The sequence below is a fragment of the Danio rerio genome, chromosome 6, assembly GCF_052040795.2.
Source record: "Danio rerio strain M-AB ecotype USA chromosome 6, GRCz13ab, whole genome shotgun sequence".
NCBI lineage: Eukaryota > Metazoa > Chordata > Actinopteri > Cypriniformes > Danionidae > Danio > Danio rerio.
The window spans coordinates 26,548,576-26,574,296 of NC_141026.1; the positions used below are offsets into that span (position 1 = coordinate 26,548,576).

The 25,721-nt window shown below is 34.2% G+C and overlaps 1 protein-coding gene and 1 long non-coding RNA gene across 6 annotated transcripts in view; one reads left to right on the forward strand and one right to left on the reverse strand.

The window, feature by feature from the left end:
• ephx4 (epoxide hydrolase 4) overlaps nucleotides 1-25,721 on the reverse strand; it is a 34,395-nt gene that overhangs the window by 2,859 nt on the left and 5,815 nt on the right. The window contains exons 3-6 of the mRNA XM_087257200.1: nucleotides 21,796-21,953; nucleotides 17,870-17,998; nucleotides 13,344-13,447; nucleotides 11,106-11,254 (exon numbers count right to left, since the gene is read on the reverse strand). Of these exons, the coding sequence (XP_087113326.1) occupies nucleotides 11,106-11,254; nucleotides 13,344-13,447; nucleotides 17,870-17,998; nucleotides 21,796-21,953 (540 nt within the window). The remainder of the gene's footprint in view (nucleotides 1-11,105; nucleotides 11,255-13,343; nucleotides 13,448-17,869; nucleotides 17,999-21,795; nucleotides 21,954-25,721) is intronic.
• On the forward strand, nucleotides 3,640-7,196 carry LOC147843520 (uncharacterized). 5 transcript variants are annotated; one of them, XR_015493640.1, is made up of 8 exons: nucleotides 3,640-3,683; nucleotides 4,246-4,318; nucleotides 5,273-5,330; nucleotides 5,420-5,513; nucleotides 5,637-5,794; nucleotides 5,890-5,986; nucleotides 6,158-6,287; nucleotides 7,043-7,196. It is a non-coding gene; the product is annotated as an uncharacterized LOC147843520 (long non-coding RNA). The 5 variants fall into 5 exon arrangements; XR_015493641.1 differs by having other exon boundaries at nucleotides 6,158-6,275; XR_015493642.1 differs by lacking the exon at nucleotides 4,246-4,318.

A 25,721-nucleotide genomic window follows, 5' to 3' on the forward strand; every position in this document is an offset into this window, starting at 1 on the left:
CAAATGAAAGTGAAGGCAGGGTTTCCGTTGAATAAATGCATATTTGCAGTGGAGCGACCGATTTGAGGTAGCCTGCTATTTTTATTTGACGGAAAAACATTGGACAAACAGCATATGCAAGTTCTTAAAAAAGGATTCAGTCAGTGTCTTCATTTTGTAATCTAAACTTGTAATTTTTGTGAAAAACTTCCAGGACAGGACAATTTATTTTATTCTTTTTGTTTAGTTTATTCTGTTTTTCTATGCTGTTGGAAACGCTGCAGGTGCTGTTGTTCTGATGTTCTGTAGGCTGTTGTTCACATGCTAAAATAAATCAGTTTTTAAAAATGCAATATTTAATGTGTCAGACACAAAATAGACACGTAATTTTTTTTTTCATTAATAATTTAATATTGATCTGAACAATTAACCGTTAATACTTGGTAAACGAGCGGCGATTGTTGGTTGGCAAAATTAAGCGAAATTAGAACATGAGGACGCAAGAACGCTGATGAGCACATTTAAAAAAACAGCCTATGACAGAGGTCACAAACACTTTTCCTGGAGAGCTATCCTTCTGCGAAATTCAGTTCCAACCCTGATCACACACACCTGAACCAATTAATTCGGACCTGAAACAGTCCTTGGTAACTACAGACAGGTGTGTTTGGTCACGGTTGCAACTGAAATCTGCAGGAAGGCGCTCTCCAGTAACAGGGTTTTTTGACCCCTGCACAATGATATGATTCACCTGTTATGGTGCAGTATCATCTGATTTCAATTTAATTTCACACAATGTGATTAGATGCAGCATGATACAATGGGCAAAAATATGCTTTTTTTGTTTGTTTTACGGTCAGGAGAAGCTCTGTGCCTTAAACACGGATTTCAATATTACCTGCTGATTCTCTTCCATTGCCTACTAGTTTAGCCATGCAGATTTGGTTTTATGACAGACATAACTAAACAAAGAGCAGAACATTACAATCTAAAACTACCCTTTAAAGCAGTTTCAATCACTAAATAATAGATCGATAAAAATAAAGACAATGCAGTTTACCACATTTGCTATGAGAAACACTCAACAGTTAAGCTTAGAAATGTACTAGCTCACATTTTGTTTGCCTATTATAATGCTCCCTTTACTCCCTTCAGAGTCACACACTTAAATTAAATGACTGAAAATAACAATTTATTAAAAGAATTATAAAATATGCTGGAAAGGCTGGGAAACTAGTGTAAACCTTTATTTGCTCTGACTGAGCCAAATAATGAGAAAGAACCTAATCTCCTACCACAGCTATGCTGATGACATTCAGATCCAAGAAGCCTTACTGCCTAATGACTTCAGCCCCATTGACACCCTCTGCCAATGCATTGATGAAATTAACAATTGGATGTGCCAAAACTTTCTTCAGTTGAACATAGAGAAAACTGAAGTCATTGCATTTGGAAACAGAGATGAGGTTCTCAAGGTGAATGCGTATCTTGGCTTTATGGGTCAAACAACAAAAAATAAGGTCAAGAATCTTGATGTTATTCTTGAGTCAGATATGAGTTTCAGTAGTCATGTCAAAGCAGTAACTAAATCAGCATACTATCATCTCAAAAACGCTGCAAGTATTAGATGCTTTGTTTCCAGTGAAGACTAAGAGAAACTTGTTCAGGCTTTTATCAGCAGCAGGGTGGATTACTGTAATGGACCCCTCACTGGCCTTTCCAAAAAAGACAGTCATACAGTTGTAACTCATCCAGAACACTGCGGCCAGGATTCTGACCAGAACCAGAAAATCGGAGCACATCACACCTGTACTCTAGGTCTTTACACTGGCTTCCATTTACATCCAGAATGGATTTTAAAGTAATTTGACTTGCCTATAATCACTAAATGGCCTAGGACCTCAAATCATTACAGATATGCTTACTGATTACAAAATTAACAGATCATTCAGACCTTTAGGATGATATAAACTAGAAATTCCAAGAGTTTAGTCAAAGCAGGGTGAATCGGCCTTCAGCTACTACGCTTCCTGCTGCTGGAATCAGCTTCCAGAAATGATCAGATGTGCTCCAACATTAGGCACATTCAAATCAAGACTGAAAACACACCTGTTTAGCTGTGCCTTTGCTGAATTAGCATTGTGCTACATCCATCAGATCGCACTATTATGTCTTTCATTTCTTTTTCATTCTTTTATAACCTGTTTAACACATTTTAATCACTTTTATAATTTGCTTTTATTTTCTGATATTTGTCTCTTTTATTTCTGTTTATGTAAAGCACTATAAATTGCCATTGTGTATAAAATGTCCTATATAAATAAACTTGCCTTGCTTTGCTAACAACGTACATGAAAGCCATCCATAATTCATATCCCTAACTTTATAACCTTTAACCAACCACAAGTTGTTGTTTTTTGTAGCTATTTTGCAAGTGCCTCAGCTTGTAGGGGCTTTTTATATTTTATTGTTAAACCAATTAAGATGATGATTATTAGGTGCTGATTTTTATATGATGACTTATGTTCAGGATAATAATCAATTTCAGCACATTTTAAATGGACAACTCATGAGATCATATCTCTTCAGAAGACGTATATTAAACTAATAAAACTAACTTCTCTTAAAGCATTAGTGTTTGGGGAATAGAGTTTTAATGGACGAAGAAATATCTTTCAGGCTTCATTAAAATATGATTGTTAAATACGCATGAAAATCTTATGAGCTTGAACATTTTTAATATCTAAAAAATATTTCAGTCCTCTTAAGAAAAAAAAAAGTGTTGTCACCATCACCAGTGATCCAGCCTATGCAGATTGCTGGTACACACTGTATTACATAGAAATCCACCATTAAATGGACTACAAGATCCAGTCATGTACCACTCACACACCTGGCCTAGATCCTCATGATTGCAGACAGACACAGCTGAAGCTACTTATGAACTGATTACTAGGACTATTTAAACAGCACAAACACACACATTGTTGATGAGTCTTGTTGAACAGTTTTGTGAACATTAAGACATATTTTCCTTGCCTTGTTTTGCCATATTTTTGACCTTTGTTTTGTTTGTTTATTTATGTCTGCTTCCTGTCTTTTGACCATCCGCCTGTGTATTTGACTAAAACTTTGGATTTGCCTACATTTATCTGTTTGCTCCTGATTGTGACTGTTGCTTGTCTGACCATCTCTACATAATAAACCCTGCGTTTGGATCCTCACTCCCTGTTGTCAGTGTCAATTCACATTACAGTTGTAATATTCAAACTTAACATAACATGTAAAGATGGTTGGTTTATACTTCATGGTAATATTTAAAAACATGTTTGCAGCTTTCTAACAGTCTTATAAACCCACCACAAACAAAATATACTTGTTAAATCTACACTGTAAACCCTAATGCTGTAACTAATTAATTGAGTTGAGTTCTATTAACTTAAATCATTAAAATTCGTTTATCTTAATTAACCTTGATGAGTATTTAGAACTTTTTCTTATTTTTGAGTTTGTAAAAATTTAATCTTTCAAGTAAGGTGAACAATTCTGCTGGGTTTAATCTATACAAAATGTCTCTTTAAAGTTTCATTAACTCAAATTCTGTCAGACTAGTGATTTTGCGTCTGACGTCATCCAGGTTCACGTACGTGCTCATGCTTCATTCGTTTTTTCAAGATGGCGGATCGGCCTCGCTTCACACTACAGTAAGTAAAATATTTACAAATCCAAGAAATATTAAATGTATGTTTTAATTAATATAATCACAGTAACAGTTCAATGTAATGTAGAGTTAATCAGGGTGCGTTTACATGTCGTACATTACAGAAAACATGTTTAGCCTCACTTGTTGCTAACTAACGTTAACATTACTGTTTAAAAAGTTAGAATCAGTGCAATGTTAGCGTTAGTTGTAATGTGTTAACTCTGAATTTTAACAGAGTGTGATAAAGACAAAAATATTTAAAATCGGCAGATTACATTTTTCAAAAAAATTTAAATCTTGGCGCGAGTATGCCTTTTCTCAGCCTGTGCTGAAGTTGTCATGGAGACGTGCGCTCTCACAACCGCATGTCATGGCGCTGCGCTGAACTCCATCCAGTATGTGAATTGTGGTATTATCTTCGCGATCTGTTGGCACTTCGGAAACGAAAGGCGCAAGAAACGTAACGTTAATCATAACTCAAATGATCTCCGCCTAAACACTTAACGGTATTTTCTGATGACGCGCAAAAACGTAGTCTCAAAACTTAACTCTGTCACACGCAGCTTGTTGCTTGCTGATCCATGTATGAGGATAGCCTGACGGAGAACATTTAAGCTGCGCTCCTCACCTGAGCAGGTACAGAGCAGAGCTTCATTTTACACTACCACATTGAGGTAAAGTTGGTTTTATATTCATACATTCATTTAGTAACAACTTGTGACTCGCTCCATAAATTGTTTACCATGGTTCTTTGTCTATTCGTTCTGAAATCACATGCAAGTATGACATGAAAACAACATTACACTAAATGCACTATTTTTTTTGACTGAACAATGTTGTACTTTGAAAGTCATTGGCTGCTAATATGATTTCACCATTAAGAATATGCAAAAAATTACCTTTCTGAAATTATATTATTAGGGAGAAAGTCTGAATGTGTAAATATAAAACTAACTTTACCTCAATCACCAGCACTGATCAACACTTTTTTTCCTCGCGCTTAAGACGACATCTCTGCATATCAATGATTACCTGATTAATGCGATCAGTTAAATGAGTTTAAATGTCATTTAGGTCAAATGTATTTTAAAGGTATGATAAAAGTTTTTTTTTTTTTTATCTATTTTTTAAAATGTCTACTCTGGAGAGAATATAAACAGCCTAAAAAACAAAGTATGCATATCTATAACACATTAATACAAAATTATGTTATTAAATAAAATAATAACAAAACAAAATATTCAAGACGTGGTAAAGAAGACAGTTTTCTGATGTGCAAATTTTGTAGCTTAAAATATATTTATATCTTAAAAATATAAATATTTTAGTCTATATATTTTTACATCATTAGACAATAAGGTAAGTTTTGTTATTTCTAGCTTTTAAAATCAGGCCTTAAATTTCTTTGTCGTCCTATTCAGTTTTAGAAATTTCAATACTGTTTAAATTAAATCCGTGTTCATCGAATTAAAGCAACTAACATGATAATCAGCTCTATTGCTAACCGTTTTGGAGGTTAACGTTAGACATCAGGCAATTGTACTACTTCCACTCTCAGCTAAATGACACTGTGACTTTGTGTACATACAGAATTGAAGGTCAGGTGTTGCTGACTACAGATCGGTTCTTAAATGGAGGCATGTGAAAGGTGGGTAAAATATTTATTTTGTACTACTATGCCTGGCATATCCAGATAAAATAAATATTACAGTGTATTTATCAATGATACTTTTGCAGCAAGGAAAGTGAAACTTCAGCTAGACCTTGAGTTCAATTTACAACATGAAGATCCTGCTTTCAACATCTGATCAATACCTGGTTTTCATCTGAGGTAAAAAATAGATTATTAAATGAAACATAATAATAACATTAATACATTTTTTCTAGAATTGTATATTTTGTGGTGTGGGTTTGTTTTATGAAATTCTCTCTTGTTTCTTTTTGCTGTTTGCAGAGTACCAACATGTTACAAATGAGAATTTTCCCCACAAATTCTTTGCAAAACTGGACCACCACCTATTTCATTTGATGACAATTTTAAGGCAAACAGCATCCAAAACTGGCAAGACAGCAGATACCCTGGCTAATCTTTTAAAGGTTTATGATGAGCAGGTATGTTTGGGGTCACGTGTTAAAGTATACATTAAAATATAATTTGAATTATTATTATTTTTTTAATTTTTAAAAAATTGATTCTTGATTTCCAGGAACTGAATGATGTCAGTTCATGACGGACTACTGTTATCAGAGGTCTTTTGGTCTTGCTGCGTGAGCGTGACTTTAAGATTCTTTAGGAACACCATGGTAAGACTTTATTCATTCTTTTCACAATTAGGCATGTTTAATGAAAAGATGAAAGTTTTGAAAACTTTTACTTAACATATTTGTAATCACGAATAGTTGATGAATCATATAATATTGGCTCAGTCATTTTGATACTGTCCTTACATTAATATCCTTGAATTATATTTTTAGATTGATAATCCTGCTGACTGAAGATGCTTTATTGGCCCTGCATTCACTGAGGGTCTCTGTTGTCCTGAAGAATGAATTGGACACCACCCACAGCACACTTCCAGACCTTTCTTGTCTTGTATGGATTAATGTATGCTCTTCACATAATATATAGTAAAGGACTTTGAACTTGTGCAAAAAGTTTTGCTTGGCATGGATGATGGAAAATAAAAAGTCTCGTAGCATGGAAACCTTAAAGAATGAGTTAATGTAGAGCTTTTTTTTTTTTTTTTAACTTAATAAAGACTGTCTCTGGGGTAGTAACTTCAAAACATTTATTTACCTTTAATTGGTAAGTATGCATTTAATTATATATATATATATATATAGGGATAGTTTGTCCAAATGTAAAATTCTGTCATTTACTAACTCTTCACTTGTCCCAAACCTGCTTGAATTTCTTGCTTCTTTTGAACACAAAAGTTAAGTAAAGCTGACAACCTGTAACCACTGACTTTCTAATAGGAAAACAAATACTGTGGAAATCGGTGGTTACAGGTCTCAGCTTTTTTTTTTTTTTTGAAGAAAGAAACTCAAACAGGTTTGGAATAAGTAAATGACAGAATCATAGTTCAACCAAGACTGAATATATATATATATATATATATATATATATATATATATATATATATATATATATATATATATATATATTGTAACGAGCGCACACATGCCACGTCGCCCTGGTCGCTAATTCAACCCAGCTGGACCATCATCAACACAGGATCGTTCACAGCTGGACGTCATCAAGTGGAGAGGCATATAAACCAAGCCCACGCAAGGAGAAGATGAGCTTCATTCACCCAATGACTCCATGCGCTAACGCTTGTCTCTGTCTCTCCACAGCAGACTCCAGCTCGTGACGATCCCACATCCGACTACTCACTGTCCTTCACTTACTTCCCGGAGCACCAGAGCACCTCACCTTGAAGAAGAGCACCGTTTACACCCCATTCACGTTGTAAATAAAGCACCCTCCGGGGACTTGTCTGTAAACTTATCCAACTGTGTCGCTGTTTTCCCTCTGCTTCGCTACAATGTATATATGTGTATATATATATATATATATATATATATATAATCTGCTCTCCGTTAAACAGAAATTGGGGGAAAAATAAATGGGGGCGAATAATTCTGACTTCAACGATATATATATATATATATATATATATATATATATATATACAGTTTCTGTGTAGTTTACACTAAACGAGTCACTTCACAGAATGTGCACTTATTATTATTTTTTAACGAATGCCTTAAGAGTAAGTTTTACACTTATTAATGTATTATTAAATTTTATCAAACTTATAGTTGTTTTTTCTTGAGGCTCTTATGTCTGATATCATATTTACATTGTGGGTAATTTTTATTCATTTCAGAATAGTGTTCATTTTCAATCTCTTTATGTCTAATAGTTTTTATCGTTTTAAGACATTTGTAATTGCATAGGAGACAAATTTGAAAGTACTGTTGGACATTTTTTCTTTAACAATAAATGTCTAAAATGGTATTGTCTGTGTGTTTTAAATTACAGATTTATTTTGACAGATTTATGGGGTTTAAAGATTAAAATAATGGCTAATTTTATTTGTGAAACTGACGATGGAGAAGTTAATTTTAAAAAATGCTATCAAAATGTATGAGCTGGGTGATTTAAGTATTTAAAGTTGAAAGAAATTAAAGCAATTAAGTTAATTGGTATTAAAATGTATGAGCTGGGTGACTAAGTATTTAAAGTTTGGAAAAATTAAAACAATTAAGTTAATTGCAATTAAAACGTATAAGCTGAGTAACTTGGTTATTTTAAGTTAGGTGAAGTGTCTTGCATGAGTACAACAAACTCAAAACTTAATGTTTCTGTTTACTTAAAATAGATAATTTCATAACTTAAAAAATTTGACGTAACTGATTACCTCAAATTTTTTGAGTTTTGTCAACTTATTCGGGATTACAGTGTAGTTAAATAGAGGTTAGAACATGTACAAGACATCTCTGATATGGACTTCTGTATTAACAGTTTCTGTAGAAAATGTTACGTCAGTGCCCTCCTACAAACACCCACCTGCCCACCTACACACACATACACACTCACTCACTCACTTACTCTCTCTCTCCCTCTCTCTCTCTCTCTCTCTCTCTCTCTCTCTCTCTCTCTCTCTCACACACACACACACACAAACACAGTCAGCTTAGCTCTGTCCTGAGACATAATCAAAGTGTGCTGCAGGAGCAGATGGAGGACTCAGTCATGCATGCACGTCTCACATGCTGCAACCACATGCACCCCGCCAGCAAATTAAAGCCTACATTAAAGACTATTAGCATCCACAATTGTTTGGGGTGTATTAAAAATAGACTAAAACACCCATTTGTTTATTAACCACAGAAATACACCCGGCAGACCCTCTGATGCTGATCTGAACTCAATGAATATCATTACTGCTTGATAGCGAGTTAAAGGCTGTTCATGCACAGTTCAGGGAGCATGAAATCAATCCCTCTCCATCTTGACAGGGACATATGCAATTGCAAAATTACTTCCCATTCTATCTATATAAGTCATGATGATATAGATTTATTGATGTTATTTCTGCATGTCTATGAATATTTTTTAATATAATTTTTCTCACTTTTTTCATTTTTTATATTATTTATTATTTATTTTTCATTCATTCATTCATTCATTCAAATTAAATTATGTTATTAGGATCAGGGTTCTCACAACACGGTTAACTTCAAGTTTAAGGATCTTTCAAAGACTTTTCAGGTCTATCCCTCAAATTAAAGGACTTCAAGAGTGGACATATAAACAGATATGTATCAGCCGGCCACAAATAAAGACTCAGTAAGTGGACAAAACTAAAACAAGACCATTTCTTACATGTTAAACTTTTGTACAAGGTTATTTATTTATTTATTTTAAAACAATGTTTTAAATATTTATTTATTAATTCTATTTACTTATTTACTTTACAGGAATAATACATGTCCCCGTTTACTTAATTATATTGTCTGTTCTTGTTTTCCTTTTTCATGTATTGTATAATTGTTTATTCATTATTAATGTAATGGACAATGCTCTGGCAATACTGTGCAAGTCATGCCAATGAAGATCAATTGAATTTGAGTGGGCATCTTTCAATCAAGAGCAAGGTTACATAGAACACATTGAGTTACAAAGTGCAACGTAGGTGGATACGAAGCAAAAGTGAAACCTGGAGTTTTGGCTTTGGATTTAAATATCCCTTCAATAGTTCACACTTAGCTGATGATTGATTATAAAGCGTGTTTGGCATGCTGTCCCGAGAGAGAGCCCTGAGCTCATAAGATCCTCAAGCCTGGGGCTCCCTCCCGTTTGCAAGGCAAGAGGGGAGTTTTAGCTCTGGTAGATCTCGAGAACTCCTCTGCTGTAGTAGCACAGATAGTAATTGCTGTTAAGAGATGACTACTTACTAGAAGCATGTCTATGGTGCCGATTTGGATTAGTCAATTATCTTAAGCTGCATGTTTTTGGACTGTGGGAGGAAACTGGGGAACCCGGGGGAAACCCACATGAGCACAGGGAGAACGTGTAAACTCCGCACAGAAACGTCGGCTGGCTTGATAAGGACTAGAACCAGTGATATTCTTGCTGTGAGGCAACAGTGCTAACCACTGGGCCACCGTGCCACCCATCTAAGAAAGGAGGATGAGTAGGGGTGGGAGGGGGAATTCTTTACAACGAAGATGGCTGTTATTTGGAACTTAGGGTATTTATAGTGGCTTAGGAATCATCTGATTGGTGAATCATAAATTAAATAATGCGAGGCCGGCTGCAAGCAATCACAAGGACGTGATCCTCTCAAAATTAGTTTATAAATAAACTTCACTTAAAATGGTGCATTCATGTTTACCTAAAACTGTTTCAGTTCAAGTACAATGACATGATATGTCTTAAATCATGATCTCATGATCACTCATACATGGCACTGGCAGCTGTATCGCTTCAGAATGCATTCATTAACCTGAGCTTTTGGAGGTTACAAAACACAGGGATTATTCAATGCCATTCCGATAATGGAAAGAACTTCAATAGCATAGTATATATATATATATATATATATATATATATATATATATATATATATATATATATATATATATATATATATATATATATATATATATGTATATATATATACACTGTTTTCTTGCTGATTTAACGTTTCAACTTGCATCAATCAAAATGACTAAAAATATTAAGTTAAACTTTGCATAACTTAAAAATGTCATTACATTGTTTAAATGGCTATTGAGCTATTGCTTTAGAGTACCAAAATTGTGCTTTTTTCAGATTTAACTCATGTAAATAGCATAATAAAAAGTCATTGTCTCCAAATATAAAGAAATGATTACACAATTTTAAGATATGCACAGTGCCTATGGTCATCACTAACTTTATGCAAACTTCATCTTCTCATGTATAACAGTAACAGATGAGGGCTGGAAGTGTTTGGTTCATGTTGTGGATGTTTTCGAGACCTCAAAACGTAGTCCACTTTGCCTGCTGAACTAAAGGATGAGGACTCAAATTGATGAGGTAAAATGGACACAACTGTTGCTGTGATGCTGATAAAGCTTCTGAAACTGAAATTCAGATATTGTAAAAATTCATTTTTTGTTGAGATGTATTTGTTTTTCAGGTCACGTCAGTCTAAACAGTTTGACAAATCAGAGCAAAGTAGGCTGTCAAAGAAGATTAAGAGGCCCTGTTAAAACCAGGTTTTAAGATGTGTCTTACAGTTCACATCTGGTGTTTAATATGTCTGTTTTGTCCACTTTTTTCTTGTCAACACACCAACAAATCAATGATGAAACACACAGTTTGGTAATAATATTTTTTTTTTAAATAAGACACAGTTAATACCTGAAGACATTTCTGAAGTAGTTAAGAGCCCCAGTGAGGGCCCCTGGCTGTGAGAGGGCATACAGGTATGCTTCAAGGTCTTCTGTGGTGAGCCAGCGGCCCTTACAACTGATGCCTGTGCTGCGGCTGGTGAATAGACTCTTCAGTGCCTGTGAAAACACATTAGTGAGCGATGAGAAAGCTGAATAAGCTGAGTCAGAGTTTACATATACATTTATTCATTTAACAGACGCTTTTATCCAAAGCAACTAACAAATGAGGGTAAAAGAATCACTAGAGAGCAGCAACATATAGATGCCACAACAAGTTTAAGTTAGTTCAGCAGGTTTCATTTATTCATTATTTTAATTGATTGAATCTTTGTACCTGAGTGTTTGTAGGAAAGTTTCTGGTGGATATAAAAGGAAAGAGGAAAGAGTGTGTTTCCTACATGTGGTTTCTACTCACCCGCACGAAGCACACTCAGAATTGCACAATGTTTTCTCAGAAATCTGGAATGTTTGTAAGGTGTCTGGTGCATACTGAGAGGGGAAAAAAACGGTGTGAATCGTATAGGTGGTTTGTCATGCCTACTCAATTACTCTTGAAGCATGCTCAGAATTGCACATTTCTCAGAAATATTAATTGTTTATAAGAAAGTGTCCAGTTCAAATACATAGGTAGTACTATTTCTTTTTGTACTTGACAACTAAATGCAGTTAAATATTGATCAAACAGATGCATCTTCATCTTCATTCTCTGGTCTTATTTTATATTAGGTGTACTTAGGGCCTTTCGAAATGGATAGAAATAGGAATTCGGTTATATGAACTAACCAGCAAAGTAATCTCCTGAGCACAACGTTTTCCCCAAGGCTCATTTTCCTGATTGCATTCGCATCAGCAATTGAAACAATTCAAAGTGACTTTAAGCAAAATCTTTTATGTGCAGCAGTAAACATGATTTGGGATAACAATATGCCATGATTGAAACTGGGTAACATTTTATTTTGATGTTCCATTTGAGTATTAGTAGACTGTCTGCTTAATATCTGTTGATACTGCTGCTAAACAGACATTTAACTGACTATAAGAAACTTTGCAAGTACATGTTAACTTACACTAACCCTAACCCCAACCTAAAAGTCTACTTATAATCTAATGAGAATTAGTTAGCATGTAGATGCAAGGTAACTTAAATTCAACAAACGGACCATCAAAATAAAGTGACATCTGAAAGTGTGTTTTTGATTTGGATTGTTTATTTTTATGATACCATAACATATAATTTATTTGATTAAAAGAGCAAACCAATTTTAAAAAGAATAAGAGATGTAATCTGCAACAATAATTTGCTTTGTATATGTTTATGACATATAACTTTTTTTAGGTACTGGGCAAGTATTTTTAAGGCATGAATACAAGAAGTAAAGAAGAGTTACCAAGTAGAATGCATGATATCAATGATATGATCAACACACTAACACTAGTGACTGAGCGTCACGAGCTGATTCATAATGACTCGGTTGTGTGTGTTAAAGACAGATGGATAAACTTGGCCTCATGATTGACTCTGTATTAGTAATTCAGACACAAACAGATTTATGCTGGGCAGAAAAGCTGATCAACGGATGTAGTATAAACCAAATACAAAGTTGAAATATGATCTATAAAATGTATATGCTTGACAGCTTTCATGTCCATCTTATTCACAGCACCATCACTTTTATTTTCTGATTCTGATCATTTAACCTTTTGTGAAGGTCAAATGAATGAAATAAACCAAAAGGATGGGTTATTACAACACTTGATGTTGATTTTATCAGTCAGCTCTGTGTTATCAGTACTCTGTATTATCAAATAGTCTTCACACTAGTATTGCTCAGTTTATATTTGTTTACATACAATTACTTAACAGTACGATATCTTTGAAAGTAATTTCATGCTGTATGTATATATATATATATATATATATATATATATATATATATATATATATATATATATATATATATATATATATATAAATTAACTGTAAATTATAAATTTTTTAAACCTTGTTAAACTTTCTTCTTATTAAAGTGTTAATTTGGCAGTTCATAAATACATTTAATAAAATAAAGGTGATTTTTGGTTTGTTTTTGACCATAGTAACTGTCAATTGCTTGCTGTCAATTTTCATCATTATGAATCTGTATACTGAATAAAAGAAAACATATTAAAAAACAAACAACTTTGTAACATATTAAATCGATCTTACCTTAAAATCATTGATGGAAAGCATTAGCTCTGGGAAATATGGCAACTGGAAGAAAAAGTAGTAACTTGACTTGAGCATCTGACTTGGGTGTCGAAGGGCATAATCTAGGCAAAGAAGAGAAAAATGGAGAGAGAAAAGTAAAAAAATGACAAATAATATATCTCGGTTTCAATTAATTAAAAGTAAAATGCAACTAAGATGATTTGTTTAAAAACATTCTTAATAATATGATTTTGTTTTGTTTTTGCATTACACGGATTTGGAAGTGTTTTTTGGAGAGCTATCCCTTTATCCATTGTAAAATGCCTTTGAGCAACACTTCTAAGCACATAGCTCATAGATAAAATGCCAATAAATGCTTAATAATGAAAGCATGCTTTTGAATTAATGAGTGAAATGATTGCTTCTTGGCAGTCTTCTTAAAATCATTTGTATTCTGGCGTGGTGCACTGTGCGGCTGACACACATTTTTGCTCCCGGGGACTACACTCAGAAAAGCTCATTTTCATTTTTAATTTTCATCGACAATTATGCTCTTCTGTTAGTGAATAAACCTAAACAAATGATAAACGTTTTTCAAGATAAAGCAAAAACAGACATTTTGTATATCGTCACCTTAGAATTACAAGGCTTTTTGTCAGATTATTGACATATTCTAACTAAATGACAACTTATTTACATTATGGGATGCTTTTTATAAATTGTTTACATTTTAAGACTGTAAAAATGACAACCAAAAATAAAAATTTTGTTGCTAATTACTCACCCTCATATTTTTTTTAATGCATTTTTGATGAAACTGGAGAGCTCCCTCAACCTCCATAGACAATGGTCCAAAGACATTAAAAGTTTATAGAAGGAACCAAAAACATTGTCAAATAGGCTGCAGACGGTCAGTCATTGGGTAATGTTGGGCCATTGGTGAGTATCTGGCAGGCTAGTTTGTTTGGTGTGTTCCATATTTTGTTTCTCATCAGGTTAACATTGAAGAGAGTCAGCCCAATTCAGATAGTAAAATCGGCATTTCTTCATTGGTGAAAGAGAGTGCTATAATTGGTTTTTTAGTAATGAATCAGAGAACAAGAGCAAAAACGGAAGTGACAAAACTAATCAAATGGTTCAAGTTAAGTTTATGGTTTGTAAATGCAAATGACAGGTTCTAGTTTTGTCGTGGTTTTTGGCTTTTCTCTTAATGAATCAAACTAAGTCTGGAGTTTAAAAAAAAAAAAAAAACAGAGACAGAACAAACCCATCTCAGTCTCTCCCCAGGACAAATCCAGAGTGTCTGTGTTCTTCAAAATATTTATACAGATTTTCTCTCCCCACTCTCATTGTAACTCTTTTCTCTTTACTGGGGGGTTCATCTTAAGGTGCTCACGTTATTCTGGGCCCTGTTCCCTACAATGCAAACAACTGTTTTCACATCAGAGTTCTCTCTTCATAGATTCAATCTCGTCTGAGTGTTTACATACATTGGCATGGTACATTAATGTCATAATATGTCACTCATTCTCTTGAAAGCCTCTTACAGTTATAACTTCATATGTGTGTTTTACATACACATTGTTTTACAAATAAACTCATTCTCCAGCAGTTCCAAACAATAATGACCTCACACCAGTTGTCACCTTTCTTCACAAAATACACCACCAGTTGTTGCCCTTTTTCCTCAAAATACATGTCTAAGCATTTCTAGGTGGTTATATAGGTAGACATCTTCATTGCAAACTTATAAAGAATAAAAAAAAATCTTCATTAGTTTCCCTTTGTAAAATGAGAAAACAGATAACTTCCCCTTGCACATGCTGAACGATACATCCTCTCATTCAGGTGCAAAATGTGTGCTGTCATTTCAGTCAGCTGTAGATCATTTGGTGTGTTTCAAGAGTTTGCACTTATATATTGTTTGACAACTGTTAGCAGGTTTGGCATGCTGTCCCGGGAGAGATCTCTGAGGTCGGAGATAGTTGAGCCCAGGGCTCCCGCCTGGTCCATTGAGCATGTGAGGGGACTACGAGATCTGGTGGTTCTTAAGAGCTCCCCGTAGTAAAGGAGGAAAGGAGGAGAAGGGGTAGATGGAGGGTTTCATTGGAAAACGAAGATAAGAGAGTAGTACTTATACTGAGTTTGGATTACTCTGATTTGCTAACTACTGAATGTAGATGGGTGGCCAGCTGCAGTCAATCATATCATGTGCTCCTCTCGAAGTTAGTTTGTGAAACTTCAGCTATGGGTAGCTTTTTTGGTCCGTATGGAACGGGACAGGGCTGATACAAAGCCATGCCTTAAGAGAAAGTTTTGTAAGCAAAAAAAAAAAAAAAAAAGAGTGCTTCACAAGCGAGGAAAAAGATCTGCAACATTTTCATATAAAGATGTCTGTGTGCTGCTGCGCATTCGTGAGTGTGTAATATGCAATGTGTATTGTGCACCCACCTAAAGGCATATCACTAGCACAATCTTAAAAAAAACTGCACCATTGACTTTACATTATATTCCACATTTCATATTATATTTCAATTTCCTCAAATAGCAATGCCAACAATCCACCTTAACACACCTTCTTTTTACATCAGCATGTGCACGGGCACATAAATAGGCACACATTCATTTGCTATTTAAACAACCTGGATTCGAAAATGATAGCTGTGCCTGCTGAAACTAGCAAAAAACACTTGTGTCGTGTAAATGATAGGGCTTATGAAATGTTTTGACAATGTTTTTAGTTCTGTACTTTTCTGTACTTTGAACATCTCAGGAGCGTTGAAGTCTTTTGAGGATGATGGAACGCTCCAATCTCATCAAAAATATCTTAATTTGTCTTCTGAAGATGAACTAAAGATCTAAAGGGATTGGTATGACTTGAGGGTGAGTAACTAATAACAGAATTTTCATTTTCTTTGGGTGAACAACCTTTTAATGTTTTTTCTTTATGATAAAACTGATATCCCAGCTAACAAAATTTATGTGGCTCCGTTCCTGTTTGCCAGATCTGGGCCACAATTAAGCCATAGCAATATCACATTTCAGCCAGACTTTAACCAAATGAATACTATTCTGGGCCACAGTTTGCTTTTATTCTGGCCCAGATCCAGCCCACACCAGACACTTACATCTGAACCACAAACTGAATGGAATTATTGCTCTAGGGTGGTCCGCTCCTGTTTGACAGATCTGGGCCAAAAATAAGCCAAAGCAAAACCACATATCAGCCAGATTTCAACCAAATGAACCAGAACTGACCCTATTCTGGCCCAAATCTGGCCTACACTTTACACTTGCTGGATGTGGCAAAGTACAAAATTCCCAGCATGCACTGCAGCATGAATACATTCTATATGCTACAGTTTTCAGTCTTTGCTGTTAATTCTGCTGTTTATGTTGACGTTGATTTTGTCACTTTTAGCATCCTTTTTGTGATGTTTGTGGGTTTTGTTTATTTTGTTAATTGCCACTGTTGTTGAGGTTCATACGCTGATTATTGAAGTCTCTGTGAGCAGAAGTTGAACCATAGAACTTTTTTTAGCTTATAAAACCTTCATAACTCGGTGGCATGTGCAAGCATGTTATTACAATACTTCTAATAATGGATTAAACATTGGTTAACATCAGTGAATTATGTTTTTTCATCACAGGTTGTGCCTCACTCAATTTTATTATTATTTATTTAATTATATATTTTTTTACTTAGCTGTAATGAATAAACTTTTTAAGCAAAGTTCTTAAAAGTTACAGCAGCCCAAAAGAAAATTTATATTAAAAAGTTCAGGGCTATTTTGCCAACTTTGGCCTACATTTGTCCTCCATCATTTGGGCCAAATTTATATTTTTCCACTTGGGCCACATTAGGCTTACATTCACATTACATTTTGCCATACGTGACAAATCTTTGCCTTAAATGGTCCATATATGAATTTGAATCTTTGGCCCCCTTTTGCTATTGTACATGTGCATGGGCCACTTCAGGCTCACATTTATTTTGTCTGGGCCAAAGGAATACCACCAGTGCCGCATAACTGCCTAAAGTGGCCCACATTCGTATGCTATCTTTGATAAGCCAAACTCTGTTATATTGCAGTTAGTTTTCATTATCAGTCTTTAACAGTATTTTTCTTGCAGTGTTGTCTCTAGGCAAAGGATGTTTCAGTAATGAGATCTATTTCAAAAAGAACATTGAATCAGATGGTTCATAAAACATGCAAAAGATTGTTAAAACTGAAGCAACCCCATTTAGCTGAGACAAATTCCAAAAGAACAAGAAAGTCATGTACGTGTCACTCTTGGCGGGTACTAAGTGTTATTATAAGAGGGTACCGTGTCTCTGCCAGAAGCCCACATGTAATTACCTGCTCCTCCAGGCTGGTGCACACCAGACAGATGGAGGGCAAAGCCCCATTATTCTCTGAGCCTAACCACAATATTTCACTATGAATGATGCAGGTCATACTAATGAGCCCTAAAACCAAACCAGAGCCTCCAGGGCTGATATGATAGAACAGGTCTGATTGTCAGATGTATGGGGCACTTACCAGTGAATACACAGGGGTGAGGGCTGTTCAGCACTATGAGTTTTGTCACCATTTCAGGGTAGTGAATTGCACAGAGCCATGCGATGATGCCACCCCAGTCATGGCCCACGAGAAAACATCTGTTGTATCCTGAGGAAAGGATCAGATGGAGGAAGCTGAAATGTTTGTGTCTGAGTTATGTATGTATGCCTCAAAATGAATGGAGTAAGTGAGAAACAAGACAGCAAGCGATAGCGAAAACAGTATAAAGTCATATTTTACAAATAAGCACAGGCCAATGTGTTCTTACCTAACAATCATAATCACAACACATATAAAAACGAAAGTGTGGTCAAACTGTCCATTTTCATGTTCATTTTTATGTAGTATTTCAAGCTTTCATGTTTCCTTTGTTTTATTCATTAAAAATGTTTCCATAGTAACTGGTTATGTTGTTCAACTGTCTCTCATTTAGTTTACTTTACTTTCTTTATTGTCCACAAGTGGAAATTTATCTTTGGCTTCACCACACAAAACAGAAATATGGCTATTATTTATGCGATTTTTGTCATTCATAACTGAATGTGGAGAGACAAGAAATAATAACAAACTTATAGTAGACAGACAGTTAAGTGTGAATGTGTGCATGTTTTTGAATGAAATAGAAGTTGAAAATAAAATTTTATCTGCAAGTAGTTTAAATTGGTTTCAAAAAGTACTTTAGTTGTTGTACTTTCTGTTGTTTGTTCATATTAAATAATTTATGTAAACAAAAAGAACCATTACCAGCCCATTTATTTTAAATTCTTTATTAAATTCCCAGAAAGTCTTTGTTATAGCCACTAACACAGTCAGTTTATCTTAAATAACATTTAATTATATGTTATAGTGATGTAACTAAAATCCGAAAAGTTTTTCTTTCCATTAAAAAATTAGTTTGAAGTGTTAACACTAGCAAAACAATTCTCGTTCACACACATCTGTGCAAATGATTAAAAACTTAGTAGCTGGCGATGTCACATTTGTTTACAAACAAATGTATTTATTTATTCATTCGTTTATTTATCTGTTTATTTAAGAAATATTGACATCTGGTGTTCTAATTTGAACGTCAAAATGTTTATTCAAATTGGAACTGTGGCATGCTATTTTAAAAATACAAGTTTGAATACAGCTTGCATCATTTTCTAATCTTAAAGGGCCAATAAAGATTTCTTTATTTTTAGTTTATGCTTTTTCTTTTTTCATTACCCTGTGGTTCCTTATTGTGCTACATTTCTAGTACATCTGACCTGTGAATCCAGCTCATGTAATATATGTAATCAAGCAGGACATTTAGCAAATGCAGTCAGTGTGGTGATTTTAAAACAACAAAGAAAATGTCTGACATGCTTTTATTTGTATGCTTCAAATTGTTAGCCTGGGGTGCGTTTCCCAAACAAGGACATACAGTAAATCGCTGCTGAACTATCATAGTACGATGCATCGTTCGGGAAAAGAACGATGTAGTGAAGAGTGTTTACCAAAACCATAGTGGTTCTGTTGCAGATCTATCATTTTAACCACGTTAGTTATAACGTAAAACATCCATAATGATACTCTAAACAGGGTGGAGTAACAACTTCTTTGGAGAAGAACCCTATCATTTCTTTGTGCAAATTATATTGTTTAACACACATTAAAAAAATAAAATCCAATATTGGTTTTGTTTAAAACATGCACTCATTTTCCATATTAATTAAATTATTTGTAAATGGCACAGATAGAGCCTTTGCTTCCTTTACATATATTATTGAGAATATTCCACATTCTATTCTAAAACATAAAATCACTTACAAAAGCTAACATGTATTCTAATATCATATGTAAATCATATAAATAAATAAATAAATAAATAAGGAGGCTATTTATTAAGAAATGAAATTTAATATTTACTTGTCAGAAAACTAATCCTATTTTAATAATAATAATAATAATAATAATAATAATGATTAGGATAATGATTTTTTTTATTATTATAGAAGGATATTGTTTATTTATTTATTTATTTATTTATTTATTTATTTTATTTAAGTCTACTTTTACAGTTTGACACATGCAAACCACTGCAGAAATGTTCTAACCAACAGGCTCATGTCATATACATAAAAGATACTTAATGCTATGTTTTTTTTATTTTCACAAGCTTTAAAGACGTAACGTAAATTCCACTTTTGAATAATAGGTCACCTATAGCTTTCGTCATGAGCCACTGCTGTGTTCAAAATACCATTAATGTTTTCAAATCGCACTTGTAAACATGAAGATCACTAAAACTGAAATGTAAAAATACTTTAAAAGCAAATTAGACTTAAGAGAGATTACTTTAATGCTTTTTTAAAATTATTCCAAGTTTAAATATTAGAATGTTCTAAATAAATAGGGCATAGAGGGGGTAACTGGGAAAAGAACTCAGCCAGGAACTATGCTTCTAACTACAGCTCCAGAGGTGTAGTTGCAAGCATACAAGTTTGTGATGCAGTTTGCAAATGTTCATTAAATGACAGATTTGGGAAACAACAAATCAGTGAACTAAGTTTGTAATGACAGAACTTGAAACTTTAGTTGGCTAACGATGGTTTTCGGAAACGCAGCCCTGGTTTGTATATGTAGCCTCCATGTATGTCTTTAATCATTCTCTCCTATGGTCAAACCATTTTTTCAAGATGTTTAGAACAATGTCTTTATCAGTAACTTTATAGTTATCATGATTTATGTGATCAGCTCTTAGTCATAGACCATTTCTTAATTCATGGCTACAATATTTAGTTTGTTTCCATATATTTCTATGTAATCTCAAATAATCATTTCATTTTTAACAATATAAAACAGACGGCAATGATATTGTTAGTTGGAGGATCTTTTGCAAAATATTTGTGTCTTTATATAAATATATACATTCTATTTTTGTAATAATATCACACCGCAGTTCATTTAGTGTCATATCAAGGACTGACTAAGGATGAATGACACCGTTGCTGTGAGGCAGGGTGAATGTTTCCATTGTCTGCAATAGACTGATTCCAATGTCAAGGAGCTGAGGCCCTGGAGCAAGACATCATCATGAATCCTAATAACATGTCATTGACGGCCTGTCATAATACAGCACCAGTCACTTACGCAGCAAGCAGACAGATGGGTTTACTTATAACATGATATATATGTTATGGAATCTCACTATAACCCAGCTTAACTAATGACAGTGTATTGGAAATCTAGAAAGTAGAAATACTTTATTTTTAAGCAGCTTAAACTGGTAATATGTATCTTAAAAAGCCAAGGACATCTGTGATATATTCTTTAAATTAGTTTGACACCACTATTGTTTGCTTTATTGAAGAAAAAAAAATCATTTACGATACGTCAATGATCAGAAACAACATGTACCACTCACACATATGCAGACCTCTCAGGCTAAACAAATTATGATATTCCAAATATCCACATACGCATATAATTACCCAACATTATTAAATTAAACTTATTGACCCACATTATCAGAAAACTGGGAAAAAACTATTAATCTGTATAATAAAACAATAAATAAATCACAGGAGGGCTAATCATTTTGCCTTCAACTGTATATATATTTTATGTTTACAATATATTGTATTTCTATAAAGTATTCATCTACTATTGTACTTGATTCACACTGTAAAGAGCTCAGCAACTGTGTGTTTTGAAATCTACAGACAGTTCATTAGGCTTCATTTTAAGCAGCCCAAACTGATGTCAACACGTGTCTAAAAAAGCCAAGGGCATCTGAATGGGTCACCTTCACATTACAGACTATTGGGAGGAGCGCTACATTAGCATTCAGCACTACAACAGCCTTATCAAAAGCTCCAGACAGGCTGGGATGTGGAAATGGAAATAGGGCTGAGATAATGGAGCCAGTCTGTTCTTACCCAGATACTCCACAATGTCCTTGATGTCGGTGACAAGGTAGTCCAGTCTGTAGCTCTCAGTGGACGAGGGCAGGTCAGACTCACCGTAGCCTCGCATATCCACTGCTACCACGCGAAACTCACTCTTAAATTCCCTGAGCTGGTGACGCCATGAGAACCTAACAAAAAATCAATAAAGAAATAAGGGATAAAGATTTAAGATGATTTCAACAGGATACTGGTATAAATAACTGAATATGTTTGCTACTCATTTTAGACATCAGTCATTCCTCAGTTTGCTTTTTACATTTACATTTTGTTTTATAAAATAGTAAATAACTATGGAGTTAAAAATATTCCAAAACAATCTGAATTGTGTTAATTTGAATTATTGACAATACCTTTAGGGGTTTTCACCTTTATTTTATAAGACAGTAGAGAAAATTGACAGAAAAGCATGGGGGGCAGAGAGAGGAGAAGGATCGGCGTAGGACCGCAAGGCAGAATCAAACTCAGGTCACCGTACTAACCACTACACCACTAGCGCCGACACAATTGTAATTTAATAAATCAGATTTTTTTATATGCCATTAAAGGTTTTTTTTAATTTTAATTTTTTTTTATTTGAATTTTTAAATTTGAATTTAAATTTCATAAATTGAATATTGAACATCTGAAATTGAAGACAACTAATTTTTTTCAGGCTGAATTTTTTAGATGTATTTTCAAACTTTTTTGTGTTTTGTGTTTTGAATTCACAGACTGCAGAGATCTAGTTTGTAAAAATACAGTTTCAAGTTTTCAAGATGAAGAAATTCAGAACATCAAATTCTAAACCAGAAATTAAGATCGTCAAATTCAGATTCAGCAGAAAGTAGGTCAGGGGTCATTAACAGGGCAGAGTAGACGATCGGACAACGGCTAGACGACGGGTGCTGGGAGTTTGTGAAAGCATATAAAAGTAATAATAAATATATAAATAGCAAATTTCAATTTTATACACTATTATTCAAAAGGTTGCAGTCACTACAAATATTTAATATTTTAATAAATTAATAATCTTTAAGGTATTTCTATTTCAAATCAATTTTAATTTCAGACTTAACAGTAGGCTTTTTTTGTCATTGATCTAGAGTTATAATCAACTCATGTTTATAGAAAAGTTAGTAATAAACATTTATACAGAAGTATTTATGTGTATAAAGCAACTGTTTTGTGAGAAGTGCTTCTCATATGATTTGTAAACGACCTGTACAGCTTTACTGTAGACATTTTCTCGAGCGAAAATTACGTCTACTGAAACCTTCTGTCATACACCACGCCCACCAAAAGGGTACCTTGGTAGTGCAAATGCAAGCCTGATAAAGGTGACCCGTACCGACCTGAACCATACCGTACTGTACCAGTCAGTGAAAACGAGCCATTTGATACTTAGCATCCTTACAATCCTTTTTTCTCATTGCCTAATATGATTATTTGAATCAGTATTTAATCTTGAAATGATTTTGACTAATGAATAAAGTTAAGAAATTGCTTAATATAAGAACGTTCAGTGCATTTACCTATTATGTAACTATTTTCAGGAGCAATCAAACCAGTTCAGAGGTCATGGAGACTTCATGAGTGGAACTGAAGGGCTTGATGATTGAAAACAACTCCTTTCCTGTGTGTTAATACTGTCTAAAGTGATTTTGATATTATTATTATGTGTTAATTCTGTTTAAAATGATTTTCCTTTTATTCAAGATAGACTTTGTGTTGTGAAAATATAGCAGCCTGAATGTAGATTATACCAGTTTTTAACCAGTTTTGATATAGATGGCTGAGAGTATCAGCCTTGCGTAAGAAACAGATTGCACTTTGAGTGTGTGTGTGTGTTCTATTCGATTGTGGATCCTTTCACAAGTCTGGGGTCAGCTTTTAACAGCTTAGTGGATGTCTGACGTTTATATGCTCGAGATATTGAGATATCGTTCCGAATTGTACACATTGCACCCACGAGGAAATTTTCCTAGTCTATCTGTGTTTAACTATCAGGTTATAACACCTATATGTATGACACAGTTAATGACATTATGTAAGAGTATAATTGTTGTTGATGTATGATTGTAAGCAGAGTGGCCTACAAACTCAGACGAGTGTTGAAGCTGGAAACTGCAAATTATCTCCAGTAAACTTTATTTTTTTGACTCTCTGACTCTCTCTTTCTTCTTCATCTGACAGACTGGTCATTTTTGGGTGCAATCTGTAAATTATCCCTACAATATTCCATAAATATTCCAACAATGTTAAAACAACGTATACCTTGCTTTGAAAATAGGCTCATTTTCACTTGAGTTTAACCCATTTTGAATTCATTCAACTGATCTCTGGGTGTAGTGGAAGCACTTTTAGCTTAGCTTAGCATAGATTATTGAATTAGATTAGACCATTAGCATTTCATTAAAAAATTACCACAGAGTTTTGATCATTTTTGCAGTGTCTGAAATTAGGCCCCACACAGGACCAAGCCTTATTTGCAGATCCAGTTAGAATCTGCATAATATTACTGTGTCTAATGCAGCCATAGTTGGACATTTCATAGGCTTATCAGCTTAGAAAAAAGCATCTTTTGGTTTTCCATTGGTCAATATCGCTACAGAAGAGTCAAACTTTAAATAGAAAAATTATTTAAACTTTTTTGTCATTTTTGAGCGAGATGCTAATGGTCTAATCTGATTCAATTATCTATGCTAAGCTAAGCTAAAAGTGCTCCCACCAAACTTGAATGGATTAAATAAATGCTTAAAGTCATCTGTTTAACTATAGAGATGTTGTAAAAAATAGCAAAGTGAAGTGTTCCAATAAAATGGAGAGCTTAGTTTATTATTTTCTTAATTGTTTTTTTAAAAAAGGGAAATATTTAGATAATGTGGACACAAGTTGTAACCATATTGGCCAATTGCTAGCACTTTAATAGCATTGAAACAGCTGAATGAATATGATTATTAATAAATGTAAACATCATATAACTATGTTAACACATAATTGATTCAGTTGAATTATAATAGCACACTGGTAAAACTCCCTATTTGCCAATTGAGCCTTTAAAGGTTGTTAAAAAAAATAGAAAGCTGAAAAAAGCAGAAGTCAGCTTGAGTATGATTTTGTTGAGTCAGTTGCAGCAGAAGCTCCCAGGACCCAAACCCAATATGCTAGAATATAAATGAGCTCGAAATTAATGTGCACACACACACATATCCTTTACTCGAACCTTCGTGTTTCCCTTTTGCTCAGCAGTGAGCGAAACCATTGACTTGAATGCACCAAACTAAAGTGGAGCAGAAGTCAGAGGAAAGGGGCGTCCTCCAGGTCTCCTCTACACTCGTTCAAGGGTTCATCACTGATTCTGGAGCAGTAGATTGGCCAGTGAAGCAGAAAGAAGCCATGCCACATTAATTAGGCACAGCCCTGTCCTGACCGCAGCTCTGCAGTCTGGCAGCTCACTGAAACGACAGCTTCACTGGTCCCGGGACAGTCTGAATGTCACCACAGTCCGTATCACATTTCAGAACAGTAATACAATATACAGGCCATTTTAATTATCTTAACAATTATACAGCACCTCTAAAGAGGATTGTGAACTGACACTTGCCAGGTAATAACTGCTAGTAAAAACATTTTTATTACTTTTTTTTATCTTTGTAATTAATTCTAACAATGCTTTAGTATGTAACCAAGTTGAACATGAACATAAACATGCTATGACAGCACCTGATAAAGGCAATAAGCTGAAGAAAAGTAAGTGAGAGAGTGAGTGAGTAATCTGTTGGGCAGCTATTGATGTATTCACATTAGCAGCTAAGAACTGCACAACATGCGTTTTCCACAGGTTTTTTAACAGAATGGATACTCATTTAAAATTTAAAGGGAACCGATGATGAAAATCATATTTTGTAAGCTGTTTG